General features: G+C 43.3%; 2 protein-coding genes across 2 annotated transcripts; one reads left to right on the top strand and one right to left on the bottom strand.

Moving 5' to 3' along the window:
• Positions 1–298: 298 nt before the first annotated feature.
• On the bottom strand, positions 299–4073 carry LOC115374132 (uncharacterized). Its single transcript, XM_030072899.1, has 2 exons — positions 3791–4073; positions 299–2177 (listed from the first exon to the last, which is right to left on the bottom strand). The coding sequence occupies exons 1-2, from the start codon at positions 3807–3809 to the stop codon at positions 670–672; spliced, it is 1527 nt and encodes a 508-aa protein (XP_029928759.1). The 5' UTR covers positions 3810–4073; the 3' UTR covers positions 299–669.
• A 2967-nt stretch (positions 4074–7040) lies between these two features.
• On the top strand, positions 7041–12978 carry rrp15 (ribosomal RNA processing 15 homolog). Its single transcript, XM_030073501.1, has 5 exons — positions 7041–7136; positions 8909–9228; positions 9483–9580; positions 9674–9863; positions 12118–12978. Exons 1-5 carry the CDS (start codon positions 7085–7087, stop codon positions 12265–12267), a joined length of 810 nt encoding a protein of 269 aa, XP_029929361.1. The 5' UTR covers positions 7041–7084; the 3' UTR covers positions 12268–12978.
• The last annotated feature ends 3010 nt before the right edge of the window (positions 12979–15988 follow it).

Genomic DNA, 15988 nt, shown 5'->3' with positions numbered 1-15988 from the left:
AACTGTCACAAATACCACACATCACATGCAGGCACAGTTATCAGGCAGAAACACACACACACACACACACACGTACACAAACACACACACAGCCCCACAAAAAGTGCAAAGAAAAATATATTAATTAATGTCCATTATCTCGAGGAGTGGATTTATATACAGAATCATCTGCAAAGATAGCAATACTTTGAGAAAATGATACATTGAGAAAATGAACAAAATAATATAATGATAAAATAATAAGATAGATAGATAGATAGATATTTATAGATATTTTCTTTGCACTTAATGTGGGCTCACTTAAAGCTTTTGCAGTTGCAGCTAGCAAAGACAAAACCAGCAGGTGCTAAAGTTATGGCCACAGTAGCATCCAAACTTGAGGAGAAACACATGAGAGCAGATCATTTTCATTTTCATGAAACTTTTGAACTTTGAACTTTGAATGTCAATTTTACATGTCCTGTCCTACAGAACAGCTGGGGGAAAGTCAGATAATATCATATTTTTCAAAACACAGGTAAACTATCACTTTAAATTAGGATACCTGATACAAATAGGTATAGCTCCCATACATACTACTGCAAGCTAACAAGTTACAACTCTTCACAGTGCCTTGACAGCATGGGTTGACAGAATGCCTAAGTGTATCTGAAGCTGGTAAGTGCTCTGTTAAAATGGATTGACCATAGCAAAGACATAGGCCACAGGCACCTGCAGTCCAATGTTAACAAAATGCCACCTCCCCATGCTGAGCGCCCCCACCACCAGCCCTGTTATGGTTCCCAAAGTTCCTAACCACGAGGACCACCCTCCTGCCAGGGCTGCTGCTGCCCCGACCGATACCCCTGCTGCCCCTACTACCCCTAGCAATGCCCCAGCTTTCCCCCCATTCCCCAACACTGGGTCTAAAGCCTCCACTCCTGCTAATAAACCTCCTGCTACTAAAGCTGCCCCCACTATGACTTTCGCCTCTCCAGCTCCTCGCCTCACCAAAGGTCCCCCCACTGTAGCCCCTAAACCCAACTGGCACATCTTTGCCACAAAAAACCCTGCACTCAAGGCCTCCAGAGCTGACCGGTAGTTCATATGAGCACTGACGTCTTCTCTAGACCGGCCCTGTCCTGCTGCTCGCATTTTCATAGACGCTGCCACAACCTCCTGTCCGGCATGTAACGTGAGCACAGCGATGACAAAAGTGGCAAGCAGTCCCATGCACCCTGCCAACATCCAAAACTTAAAGTTGGTTGATTTCAATAAGATATAGGCTATGACTGTGACCAAAGCCAAAAGTGCTATGAACACAGATTGGTGGCCCCCGTAACCAAGAACCCCAAACACTGATGTGACTATGGCCAACAGTGTCATTGGTATCCCTGAAAACGCCAGGAAGTCCACGTGTTTCAGCACCACATCATTGATCCACTCTTGGATGGTTCTTTGCTCCATCTCTTCTTCTTCTTTCTCTCTCCGCTCCCTCTCTATCTCTGTTCTCAGCCTTTGCTCAGCCTTCCACATTGTGCCATCGTCCGTCCCGTATTCTGTTCCTCCCTTGTCCAGCATGAGGATCCTTTGCTCGATCTGCACAGCCACTCTTTCTCTCTGCTGCATCTCTCTGGCGTCTATCTCCTTCTGTTGTCTCTCTCTGATCAAAGCTACTGGTCTCTGAATGCAGCACGCTTCTCCTTGCTGCCAGATGATCTTAAGTAAGAAGTGGAGAGGCGGTTTGAGCATGGTGAAAATGCTCAATGCCAAAAGCAGTCCAACCATGCCAGAATTCATCACAATCCATTCAGTAGCGGCTCCCAGCGTGGCTCCACTGAGCGTGGTACCAAAGGCCCCTGCCAGTCCAGCTGACGCCCACAGTCCAATGTACTCTGTCTGGGAGGGAATGCAGCTCCTCGTGGCCACGAATATTGAAGCTACAGCTGCAGCCAGGATCACCCCAGCTACTACTGAGGTCATTGCCATGGTGAGCGCCGTGGCTCCCACCAGGGTGCCCAGTCCTAGAGCGCCCACAGTGTTGATTTCATCCGTCATTGGCTTCATCAGGCCCTGTGGCTCTGAGGTCATCACCGCCATGATCTTTTCCACTGGGTCCTCTGTGGCTCCCAGCATACAGCCTCCCACGGCTCCCAGTGCAAATCCCAGAGCTGCTTCCACTACGGGGGTCCTAGCTCCTGAAACATGTCAACAACAAAACTGCTAGAGGAATTGTTCATTGTGAAAAATGTGATATTATTTCACTTCCAGCACTCAGTAACAATGAGAGGAAGATAGCACCACTACTGTCCTACAGAACAGCTAAGGGGGAGTGAAATAATATCACTGTATTAACAGGTGAAATGTCCATTTAAAGCAACTGTAGCAACTGAATTCTATAATCTGCTTGCTTTCACAAAAGATTAGCAGAAACATCGCGTATATACATTTTGTAGATATAACGCTAAGCATGCAGAATCACTGGCATGGTCCTTGAAGACTCAATGACAAGTTACTGATTTTAGGAGGATGACTACTTTTTTGTAGAGGGATATTGGGTTCAATAAGAGTTCATGCAAAACTTTGCGAAAATGCAAAAATCAGACGCTCTGTAAAAATGTGATGCATGGCTGAAAGACTTTCTGTGTTTTCAACAGTGAGAATCTGTTCAGAGACATGGCTGAGGATGGGTGGAGGGAGCTGGGCTATGAATATGTAATGATAGATGATTGTTGGATGTCCATGCAGAGGGATGAAAAAGGGAGGCTGCAACCTGACCCTCTCAGGTTCTAAATCACTTTTTTTTCAGTAACAGCTAGGGGGGAAGTGAAATAATATCACCATTTTCAAAATGGGTGAAATATCCCTTTAATTACTAAATAAGAGGGAAAAGTGGATTTGATGCAACCACTATTTTGTAATGTGTAAAAATCTAAATGGGAATAAGTTTTACTGATTATAGTGTCAGATGCTGTAGGAGGAAGTATGACAGATAAAACACACTGTGGAAAACACACATAAAATGTTACTTTTCAAGTGTGTAGGGTCTGTAGTTTGCTTAGCACTCACTGCTGTGCTGCCTCTGCACTGCACTGCCCAGACATCACCTGTCAAAGAAGCAGTGTGTACAGTGCTGCATGTGATGTCTTTCTTCCTTGGATTTTCTCTATGTGGCCCTATTTCCTTTGCAAGAACTGCTCATGCCAGCTACCCAGGTTCTTCATCTATTTAGCCCAAACAAGCTGGACACATAAAATGGAACGGAGGAATTCTCTGAGGAAAGACTTTTAGGACATCACTATTGTGCTGTATCCACTGATGATAAACCCTTTCACCAAATGGACGTTTACTTATTTGAGAATGATTACTATGACAGCGTTCTTGTGTCCTTTGACACTGTGTTTGCTGCAGGGTTTGGATGTATAACTGAGGTGAGCCACCATGTGCTGTTTCATGCCTGAAGTCACCTGCAGCAGGTACTCACAGCAGACTGGTTGATCAGGTTCAACCAGCGGAAACAGCAAGAGACCAAGTGCAAATATTTTTCATCCTATTACTGCTCTATTCACCCGGTCAACAAATGTTTTTTTCTTCATTCTACTTTTTCATCTCGAATAATTTATGGAAATACTTATGTGGGAAAACACTTGAATGCAATTAAGTAAAAAAAGAAGTATAAACATTTCTGGTGAGTTTTGCATTGTGCAACAAAGTGCTCTCAAACAAAGTATTGACACACAACCCACCTCACATAATAACCATCAGTCATTCATACACATACGAGAGGAATAGAAAGTGGAGATGACTTTACCCAGTTTTGACCGTGCCATGTTGTTCTGTTGAGGGAAGCGGATGACAGACTCCTGTCCCACTGCAGATAAAAAGTCCTGTTTTTCCCAGGTTTGTTCCCAAGACGCTCCTCAGACTGTAAGGTGTTGTGTATCAATGAAAGGCAGTTGGAAAGGGCCTTTATATATAAAGCAGCCCTGACCGGTCACACCCGCTACCTGTTCCTCCAGATTCTATCATCCTTTCAGGTGATCCCCCAATAATCTCCTACATATCTACACCACATTGTACTCCGTGTGTCATGAGCAGCAGCGTTCCTGTATTATCTGGCATCTGCCCCGGTTCCTCCTTGTCCCGCCTTGCCTATCCCATCCTGTCAATCACTCTGCAGCACTAACTTGAGCAAGAACTGGTTTGAAGCACGTTGATGAATTATTAGACAACATTACACGCTGAGTCATACTCTCAAAGTCGATGGTACAAATCATTGTCTATATAATCAGCAAAAATATTTCACTGTTTGTTCAGAGCGATTTTAAAATGCTGGAATACTTTGAGGACATTGAGTCATGTATATGCAAATCCGCATGTCCTGTATTTAATTTATCCATGTGCTAAAACTGAATTATTAATAACTGAATACAGTGCATAAAGTGTTCATTTTTTTTTTTTTTTTTCAAATTTTGTCAAATGATCTCACCCAGGAGCTAAGAATCTCTCTGTTGCCAGATCCCTCCATTTTAGCTGCAGCCCCTGAAATTAAATGGAGCAACTTAACCTTGGGAAACTCAATATGCCTTAAAGGTGTGAACAAGACCACAAATTATCATATTTTATTTATTTTTATTTATTTATTTTGCCTTTATTTTGCCAGATAATTGTCACTGAGGTTAGGAATTTGGTTCCTGAGACACATTTGGCTTAGAAAATGGCACCCATGTTACAGAAAAACAAAAGTAATGTTTATGACATAGTTTAAATAATGAAAAGTAAAAGATGCATCACGCCAGTGTTATTACAGGTTAATAAATAAAGAGAACAAATATGACACAATGCGACATACAAATACAATAGCAGTATTTGCACATAATTCACTTTGATCCGTTTTATTTTTCCACATTAAGTTAAAATCTGTATTCATAAATGATAAGGCAGCAGATTTCCAAAGCTTTTTTTTTTTTTTTTTTTACATTGAATATATTAATTATACTTATAAAAGGACACATTTTCTTTTCTCTATATATGTGCTTGGCAACCATGCTAACTAAATAATGCCCAAGTTCTCTCATTATCTCCAATGTTCTGGGAGATAATGAACAAGATAACAATAGTGTGGACTTTTTCACTATTGAGAGATATTAATTGCTTTGATTACTGCCATGACAGCAGCTAGAATCACTCCATAAAAGCCCGCATCTCCCAGAGCAGCTGTGAGGAGGCCAGCGGCGCCCAGCACCATCGCTCCCATCATCACCACACCAAGAGCTGCGAAACTCTGAGCAGCCTCCAGTGACAAAAACACACTACTTCCGCTTTGGTGTTCGCTTGCAGCCTGTGTGCTTTTCACTGTCACAAGAGCTAACGCCAAAACCATAGACACCACAAAATTAGTGAGTGTGAATGACTCTTTGTAAAAGGCCCCAATGTCCAGTCCAAATACCAGCACTGCGTATTTCCAAAGTGAAAACGGTCCTGCTGATTGCACCGCACATCCCATAGAGACACCAGCAGCTCCAGCGAGGCCCAGCAGCAGTCCCACCTCTGCCCCTGTGCCGAGACACCGTCCAATCAGACCATGTAGTCCTGTGTCTGGCATGTCCACGTGTAGATTGTGCAGGATCACAGCTGCAGGGACAGATATCCACACAGATAACCCCTCAGCTGTGTTTTCCTGCAGTGCGCTCAGCGACATTGCCCCTAGAGCAGCACCAACCAGTCCAGTTAGAATCTCCACAATATACACCGCAGAACGAACTGAGTAAAATATTTTATAAAAGACTAGATATGGATAGTATCCTCCTTGGTACGCTCCTAGCCCGAGCAGGAGTCCTGATGCTGCTACCAGCAATCCAAAATTGCGCTGATGTTTCCCAAAGGCCTTTTCAGCCAAAGAGATCAGCACACCTGCTGCTGGCAGCAAAAGAATTACAATAAACAATAAGCTTGGGAGAATTGCTTTACAGGGACCAACGACCGTACACCCAGACATTCTCATGCCTAAAGACACACCAAGGAGCACTGTCATGAACACCAGAGCAAGAAAGGAGAGCATGGCTGTTGCAGTTGCCTTTGTTTGCTTTTGTTGCCGACTTATGAAGAGTAAGGTGAGGCTGAGGGTGAGCCCCATGACGAAGAGACCTCGAAGTCCCAATGCCACAAGGGTTACTGAGGTTGATCCAAGGAGTGCTCCTCCAAGTCCACATCCCACGAATATTGCTAGCCCAATGAAGCACCTTCCTACAACTGGTTTGACTTGTCTCTTTGTAACTATCACCACGCCACCAGATCCAGCTGCAGTTCCACAGGCTGCAGACAGGAAGGCCAGGCCAAGTCCAAAACAAGCCAAGAGAGATACCAGCCCGTCCAGTCCTGTGACGCTGACAAGGCTGTCGACTGTAGGATAGCAGGCCATCTCCACCACCTCTACTGCTTTTTCTGCAGCCAGGTTCAGGGAATAACTTGCCACAGTCATTTTCACCAGCACCCCTAAGGCTGACAATGTCTCTGTGGGGAAAAGAACAAAAATGTATCAGTAAATCCATCTCTTAATCTGTCTTTCTGTCCCCAGTCCCTCCTGGGGTGGCAGTCAGTGACCTACCCATCTCCTGTGGCTGCCAGAGGAGCTTCCGTCTGCCAGCAGTGAAGTTAAAAAGTGGCTCAACAAGTTGTAAGAAATCCAGTCAGGGCGTGGCATGATGGAAGAGAAACTGAAAGACAGGTGTTTATCTGTGACAGCTATTTTAAAGGGACATTATGAATGAAAACAAGAAACCAGATGAAGGAATGTAAGCTGAAATGTGTCGGCATTAATCCAGTGAAATGAGGGCATTTAAAAAAAATATTACAAAAATTTACTATGACAATGACTTTCTCTCTGTACTGCCACAACATTAACAAGAGGCTGTCTATCTATAGATAGATGGCTATATTTCCAGTTGATTATTTACACAAGTTTTGCAATAAATTCTAGTAGAATTGATCGTAAAACTTGTGTATCGTAAAATTCGAGTTCATTCATTTACTCATATGAATGACCGATGCGGAACTTCCCACTGTCTGGTAGTCGTTCTCTACGGAACCATTTTAGTGTTACTCCATGATGGCAGCTGTGGCAGAGACACATGTGGAGAGCCCTCCTGAGGTTTCAGGTAAAAACTACACATTCTGCGTCGTTGTCTGTGGGTTAAAAACGTTGAGACTGTTTTGCCGTCGGTGTTTCTTAGCAGAGATAGAGCTAACTCTGTGTTTTCACGCTTAACCTTAATGTGTAGCCCAGCATGCTAAGCTGAGCAGCAGTGTAATGTTAGCCAGTGTTGTATGTAGCTAGCCAACTAGAGTAAAGTTAACGGCACTCGTGTCAATTAGTGTTTGTGAGAGCAGGTTGACGTTTAGTTGTTCATGATACGAGTTAGCATAGAAAAGACACGAGGAGCTAAAATCTACTCTGGCGGAGTTAGCCTAGCCGGAAGAGGCTCCGCTCCCCAGTGTGGTGACGGTGTGCCAGACTCCGTTAAAAAAATCTGCCTCTTTCCGTTCGCTCACAGACAAAAGACACACGTTGCACAACTTGTCATAAGAAACCCTAAATAACATTATCAAATCCTCTGTATAATTCGGCGTATGTCATATATTAAAGCAATGCTTTCTTCGGTGCACTTTTCAACTTGTACGATTAGCCCCTCCGCCAAGCGTCCTCCAGCAAAATGCAGCGCTGAGAGTGGTAACACTGGCGAGCAACGTGTGCCAGTTGTGTATACGTTTATGAAATATGTTCTCCTTCATGTGCTGTATAAATGCTGAAATCACCAGAAGGCCCCACGGGTGTGTTAACAGTCTTTTCTCAACTTCTAAAAGGGTGGACGTTTGAACGATGTGGACAAAATATCTCGGTAGTGATACAGTACACTACTCACAAAAAGTTAGGGCTATTCGGCTTTCGGGTGAAATTTCAGGATGAACCTAAAATGCATTCTAACCTTTACAGGTGAACTTAATGTGACCTTCTGTAAACTTTTGAATGCACATGTCCAACTGTTCAATGTTTCAGTACTTTTTGCACAAGTTGCTGTTCTCTAACAAGGAGTTTAACGGCAAAATTCACATCAGGTGTTTGATGCTGCAGCTCATCGAGGTCGTATCATTAGGGAACAGCTGCTGGAGACTGGGGTACCTCAAATGGAGTGGCCTGCACTTTCTCAGACCTGAATCCCATAGAAAACCTATGGGATCAGCTGAGTCGCCGTGTAAAGGCTCGGAGCTCTGTACCCCAGAACCTCAATGTCCTGAGGGCCGCCCTTCAAGAAGAGTGGGATGCCATGCCTCAGCAGACAATAAGTCGACTTGTGAACAGCATGAGACGTCGTGGTCAAGCTGTAATTGATGCTCAAGGGCACATGACAAGTTATTGACACTGACATTTTTTGTTGTGGTATATCCACCACTGTTGTTGGCTTTTGTTTCAAGAAATTGTTTGAGATGAGGAAATCACCAGTGTATGCTTCTACTTAAATGCCCTACTTTCATGATATAATATCACTGTAACGTGAACTTTTTACATTTTCCATAAATTTCACCCAAAAGCCGAATATCCCTAACTTTTTGTGAGTAGTGTATATGTTATGACTACGGGTTCACACCTATTTGATAGTTTAAGTGCAGCAACAGTGAAAATTAAGCGTTCCTCAAAATTTTAATAATGATAATAATAATCCAAACTGGATGTAGAAAATACAGTCACTTCACAAAGTGTTTTATTGATCAGAACAGAGCAGTCAGTGTCTCAGGCTAACCCTAACCCTACATTGGATGGTGGTTGGGCTGCCACAGTCTAACTTGGCTCTGCACCATTTGAGAGCTAAGTGTGAGAAAGTAGTGCCAGCTGACAGAACCAATAATTTGCATTTGTCTGAATAACATGTAGGAGACGATGATGAGCCTCAGTATGACGACAGCAACGACGAGGGGGATTCTGACGGAGGCAGTGATGGAGAAGGGTCAGATGACCAAGGGAGTGACGGAGGAGAAGATGACAGGGACTCTAATGAAAGGACTGACGGGGAGGAGGCAGAGGATGAAGATGAAGGAGAGGATGGTAACGCCAACGCTGGGTGGGCAGAGGCCATGGCTAAAATTCTTGGAAAGAAAACCCCAGAAAGTAAATCCACCATACTGCTGAAGAACAAAGAGCTGGACAAGATCAAGGAGAAGGAGAAGCAGGAGCAGCTGGAGAAAAAGAAACAGGTAGTGAAAATGAAAATACTGTGAAATCATATTTATTTGACAGCTTTAAGATCACCTCACCTCATGCCTCATCAAGTCCCAATAAGAGACATCATGCCAAATTTCAAAATACTGCAGTCTTTTGTAACTACAAACATTACTTATCTTATAGAACATCAGTGAAGAGTCTCAAGGTGAAAAAATTAATAAGAAAGGAATATAAAACAGAGCAGATGCAAAAGTCTCATCACCCAAATTTTGCCTCTGCACAACAGATTGACAAGAAGCGAACATGGGAGATGATGTGCAGACAGAAACCTGACGTGGTAAAGGACCGTGAAGCTGAAAGGAATCTACAGAGGATAGCTACCAGGTATTTAGATGTATTTTCCACAAAGGTCCGTTACACGTTCGCAGAAACAAGTTGAATTTCTAACTGGTTGGTTTCATTCCCTGTTCTCTTCAGAGGGGTCGTTCAGCTGTTCAACGCCGTGAGAAAACACCAGAAAACCATAAATGACAAGGTGAAGGCAGTCGGCGGCTCAGAGAGGAAGAAAGCCAAGATCCTCTCGTCAGTCTCCAAGAAAGAATTCATTGACGTCCTGAGGAGGACAGAGGGTGGCAGCACGGTCGCCATCAAGAGCGAAAAGGAGACTGTGAGTTGCATACTGATATCATTCATGCATGAACGGTGCTCCACTGATGACACCACGGTGCTGGTTGTGCACAAGTTTTTGCAGATGTGTGTCTTTAGTGGCCAACCACAAGATGGTGAATCAAGATGTTTCTTTAAGAATGAAAAATAATAAAATATGTAGTGCACTTCACTTATAGTTCATTTGCATTGATCCAACTCAGGCGTGAAGTTTTTACTTTGTTGCATTTTTCACACGGTCGAGTTAGCATTCACAGAGCCCGGTGTTAGGATGTTTTCACACCTGCAGTTAGCTTGCTGTGGCTCCAGTCAGAATAGTTCATACTTTATCACACTGTTCATTTGGCTCAGTTTGGTTTCACTTGGCAAAAATTCACATGAACCAAAATCTATAAACAGAGGTCATATGGAGCTCATTGATAACGGTCAGATGGATATTGCTATCTTGAAAGGCAGAGAATGTAAATATTTCTTTACCTCTCATCTCATTGTAGAAACACGTTTGGCCCGTGCAGTATCAAACATGGCATGGGGTGCCATCAGCAGCTTTGGCATTTCTTACCATTGCAGAGCTTGTTTGGGCCATTTTCAGAAAGTTTCAGTGTTTTTCCTTGTTGCTCCATTCATTTTGTTCCTATGTTGCTAACTGCTTGTTGCTAATGCTGCTGAGGTGCCTCTCCCAGTTAGCAGTTGAGTCCATAATGTGCACAGGAGCTGCGTCAGCCCAAAACACATGATCGCTCAGGTAGTTGGGCTGAATCTCGCTCTGTTTATTTCCACAAAGCTTGTTTCAAAGTGTCTTAAGAGAGACCACCTCCTGAGACATGTTTTTTGATTCAGTCGGACTAAACAAAGCAGGTGTGAAAGCAAACCACAATTTGTTAACAAAGGACACACGGTCAAACAGTTCATCCACTGAACAGAAATTTTATGAGGGAAACAGAATATTGCAACAACAGAGCAGCTCCAGCTCAACATCACCTCAGTGTTTTTTATTTTTGTGTATTTTCACAAGCAATCATGACATGTTTTCGTCGGCTCATATTTGTAGAGGATCCTCACCTTTTCGTTACTCCCCGCATCATTTTGACCACACTAGCAACTTTGTCTGACAAGCAGCTCAGCGGTCAGCATCCACTTTCAACCCGCATTATACGGTGTCCTGGGTCAGTTGATGGTGATGATGATAGTTTATTTCAGTCTCAGTTACAATCAGTTGGCATTTTCAAAGACTAATAAATTAGTTCACAATGTTTGGTCTGCTGCAGAATCCAAATGTGTGTTCTCATCTCTCCAAATGAACCAAACTATCAGAGTACATGCACCATGGCTCAATTAAAACAGACTAAAACTTGTAGGTATGAAAGCCACCTCTTTGACCAGTATTCACCTGCATGGCTGCTTGGATGTTGCCCTTTGCTGTTGATATTCCAAGAACTTGATACTAAACTCCATCTAAGACACTGTTCTATCAATATTTGTCCTTTTTATCTGCCATTTCCATTGCTGCCATTTTACCATAGAACATCACACATGATATGTTAGATTAATATATTCATAGATCTTGAGAAGAAATGAACCAAGAGGCTCAAATCTAGACTTTTGTATTTTTCTGCTAGGCATTCCTTTGTCATACTTTTTTTTTTTCCCAGCTTCTGCCATATTAAGGTTATTGATTTATGAAGATCAGTGAGGGTAAAAGTACTCTCACTGAGGCTTCAGAGCTTCTAGCTGGCCTTGATTTAAAGAGGCAGTGTGGGACTGTATTTATTTTAACAAGTGAGCCAGTTACAAAAATTAGGTTTTTCTAGAAATAGGAGCTTAGTGAATTGTGTGCTAAATATACCATATATATAACCATGTATGTAATGTTACAGTTTATAGGGAGAGATTAAGGATAGGAGTAGTGGTAATGTTCTCTGTCACTGACTCTGTGGCACATGTTACTTTATACACCAAAGCAACACCTCCCTGCTACACCCAACAAAAGCAACCTGCCACATTCATGCATAAAATCAAAATGTGACAAATACACATTGAAGGTGCTGGACTGGAAAGTGTGAGTTTGTTATATGCTCACATGGTGGCACTGTTGCCCTTTTGGTGCTGTGAGACGTGAACAGGAGCTTGGATCTCAGGCTAGACCTGCCAGCACTAAGATAAAGCATGCTGAAGATCCTGTCAGCATTTAAAACCCTTATGAATCTTCAACTTTTCTGCTGGATTCTGAATTATCTTATCTATCATGTGTTTAGGCGGCTGCGGCAGAGGAGAAGCCGGCCTGGAGCGTTCTCCGAGACGACTTCATGATGGGAGCTTCAATGAAAGACTGGGACAAGGAGAGCGATGGAGAGGATGGAGAACCAGAGACGCAAGGTGGTGTTGAGGATAGTGATTCAGACTGATACCACCGCACATGATTTAGATGACTGTGTACATGTGACTGAGCCCACCGTACAGTGCCTTGAGGCTCCTGGGGATCAGTCTGGAGAATGGAGCTGGACCGTCCTGAACCATCATTGTACAAGGAAGTACAAGATGAACAGTTTCTCTGTCCTCAGGAGTCCTACAGGGTCTGGACATCTGGAGGTGAATTTGGCAATTCCCAGATTTTGATCAATTTGGGAACTATACAAAAGACACTTAAGTCTGACAAGATATTTCAATGTCCTGATATACGTACAAATTTTCTGAAATGTTAGACCGTCAACATCTCACGCTCTGATATGTTGCTGTGAAGAGTAGTCTTCCTCTATAGAAGGAAACATAAGGTAGTAGTGGGAAGGTGGCTGTAAATCACACCCCAGTCTGTACTGAATTCTAAAATCCTCAGAGCTGAGGACTGTACGTAGGTGAAATATTGAAGCTGTTGGAGCCCAGCTTCCTGTGTAAAGGCTCTCCTAGGTTCCTTAGCTCCAGAGGAACCAGAGAGGGTCTATACTGAGGTCCTACCTTCCCATCATGGATTCAATGTACATTTCTCCTGTTGCCAACTTGTCTCACTGTATAAACTCTCGGACTTCTGTGCTGAACATGTTTCTATTTTGACCTTGTAAATATGAATGCTTTGTAACTTATCTGTTTGATTAAATAGCCAGATAAAGGATCTTCTCATCGCCCATGTGCTCCATGGTTTTTGTGCAGGCTGTATTCCATTGCAGCATGCAGCCCTTTTAATATTTATGATGTAACAGATTTATTTACGACAACCTGGCCATAAATCTGCTCCAGACTGGACAGTCGTGCCCCCTAAGAAGAAATCTAAGTGAATTAGAATGTGTGTGCCAAACAGCAAGAGGTCAGCCAGTGTAACAGTGGCCTAGATATCATCCTGTACAAACCCTTTGGTCTGACAGTCCCCCTCTGAGGTGAGGTGACGTGGTGCTGACAGTTGTGTCGACTTCTCCCTTTCATTTGTTTCACTCTTCTTTCTTCCTGTGTCTGGCCCCTGCCATCGGCGGCGGCGACACCACCAGTGGAAATATTTGCAGAGAGCGTTATCGGCGGGGAGGAGGCGGGCGGTACGGCGCGGCAGAACCTGTCTGCACCTCGCTGGACGCTCGTCCATCATGGCAACACTGCGGCCTGACACTGTGGTATGCCGGCCTTTATCCTGGCCCTGTTGACACACAGCCCGGAGAATGGGCCACTCTGTCGCCTCATTTATTGCCTCTACCCGCTCTCTCTGACACCATTTCACTCTCTGCCTGTTTGCCCTGGCTCCTCCCTCTGCTCCCACGAGACCAACATGGCTCTGAGGTCTGTAACACTCTCTTAAAGCTCAGATTGTCACTTGCGGATCGTCTGTTGAATCCTGTAGTACTGAAAAATCCTCACACCTGCAGCCTCCATGGAGAAGGGCTGACAAGATTAGGGTTTGGCTGCTATCATGGCTGATATTTTTCAGTCAAACCCAATATTGTTTGTGCCCAATTCAATATTTTCATACTAAAATTCCAAACCCTAACATTCATATCAGAACACTAAAACTCTTCATTCAAAACAAGAATAATCAAAATGGGCAAACTTATGCAGAAACGATTCACTGACTGGATTAGATTTAATTTTCAATAATAAAAAAAGTCAATATCTGCCTCTTACTGGTCACACCCTAGCATGCGCCTCAAACAAGTCACATGTCTGGGTGTGTGTCTCATAGCAGTTCCATTAGCTGATCCGTCTGGCAAAACTGGATAGAGTTTCTTTGCAAGTGCACGTGGTCACAGAAATGCTGTAATAATCCCAGGGCCAGGGATGCAGGTGCACTGAAATAATGCTGCTTACATTCACTCCTAACAGAAATACACTCCCTGGGTCACATACAGTCTGCTCAGGTGCATACGTTTGCAAATAATAAAATGTTGAGTGTATGGTCTTCCTATATTCTGCTATAGCTGTTTCTCTTGTTGGGAACAGGTGTTGGACATGTAGCATGACACACACACACTCACACACACACACCTCTGCTGGCCTCACATCTGTCTGTGTGGGTACTGATTTAGTGACAACATCTGGTTTACACCAGCCGGCTGGATGCTGAGAGAGTTTCTGAGAGCCTGTCACTGCTGATGAATGGCTGGCTTGACTTGGGCAGGGCTGAGGGGGGCAGGCAAAAGGCCTTGGCAAATAATGAAAAAAGTGGGATTTTCGTTGGGGCGCAAGTGTAAATCAACCTGGCACACACAAGGCACCGAGACTGTGGGAGCAGCTAGGAGAGGAGGGAGGTAAAGGCAAGGGGGTGTCGGTGTTGTTGGGGAATATTTGACGCAATCCAATTGTGGACAGACGGGTGGAAGGAGAGGGGTAGCGTGTTTTCAGTCCCTGGTTCCCTCCTGTAAACTGGTTTGGATCTGAAGACGTGGGGGATGCTGTGGTGCACACAAGCATCTCCTGACCCCGTGCCTCCACAGACTCCAGCAGGGAATCATGTCAACATGGCTCATATACTCTTGTTCTTCCACACAAATCACATGAAGCCTGTCAGGGACACCAGAGATGCTGTCTTGTCCAATGTCTAATGAGCTGAATTGTAGATTTTCCCCACTTGCTGCTGATTTTCAGGTGATCAAACTTTCAAACAGATCTTCTGTTGCATCATAATTGCAGTTATACCCATCCTGTCAAACCATTTACCCTCCACCTAACTTGGAATGGATACGACAAGTGTAACACAATTAAATGTAGACTGGCTGAATGTTCAGATGTTTTGTAACATTTTCAGAAAATATTAGTTATTCATTTTACTCTGAAAATTTGCCCCAGTTATAAGAAAAAAAACATTTTTATATTGCTTGAGTAGGATTTGGAATAATAATAAAAAAACAATGTCCAAGGCATTCTGTCTCATTTCATAAAAGCCTTTATTAAGAATGGCACGGATTTAAAAAAAAAAATAAAAAATTGGCACACACAACCAAAGAGCACCTGTCCATTTTTTTTCTTACCCTAGTTATAATTTTTGTCTTTGAGGCATTTTGTTTTTGAGATAGTATGGTTTTGCTCACAACACCATGCTTCTATCAGAGGAGTTGCTGTAATGTGAAAGTGAATGACACATTTCATCAGAAAACCTCCTGCAGGCTGTCAGTTCTAGCATGTGAAGTGACTTAATTTTGTGAAAAGGTTTTAGGTAACTTTCGCACCACTCCCCTCTTGTCTGCAACAAAGGGGTCAGCTAACTATAATATCACACTCTCATGTTATATTGAGCCCTTATATATCAACTTTTTTGAGATGGAGAACCTGAAATAAGCTGTGGTTTTGTCCTTGACTTTCCCTGGTCTTCTGATTGAACTGATTCCTATGGAGATAATAAGAGCATGTGTTATCACAACACAATACATCTGGTCAGAGGCCTTTGTATTTACATTTGGCTGATTGGACCATGACTTTTCAGGACTTTTATTTAAAGTACTGGAGCACTAAACTCTGCAATGCACCAAAACACAATGCACTCATCATACACACTGGCCAATTTCCACTTTTTTTTTTTTTTGGCTTATATGTAAAATAAAAACATGCAGATACAAACAGAAACATAGCTGGATACATGCGGTACCATATTTCTACAGTTCTCTGTATCTGACCTTGACAAGCTTATTATGAGAGGATGATAATTTTAGATTA

The sequence above is a fragment of the Myripristis murdjan genome, chromosome 16, assembly GCF_902150065.1.
Source record: "Myripristis murdjan chromosome 16, fMyrMur1.1, whole genome shotgun sequence".
Lineage (NCBI taxonomy): Eukaryota > Metazoa > Chordata > Actinopteri > Holocentriformes > Holocentridae > Myripristis > Myripristis murdjan.
This window is presented reverse-complemented; position numbering and strand designations above follow the sequence as displayed.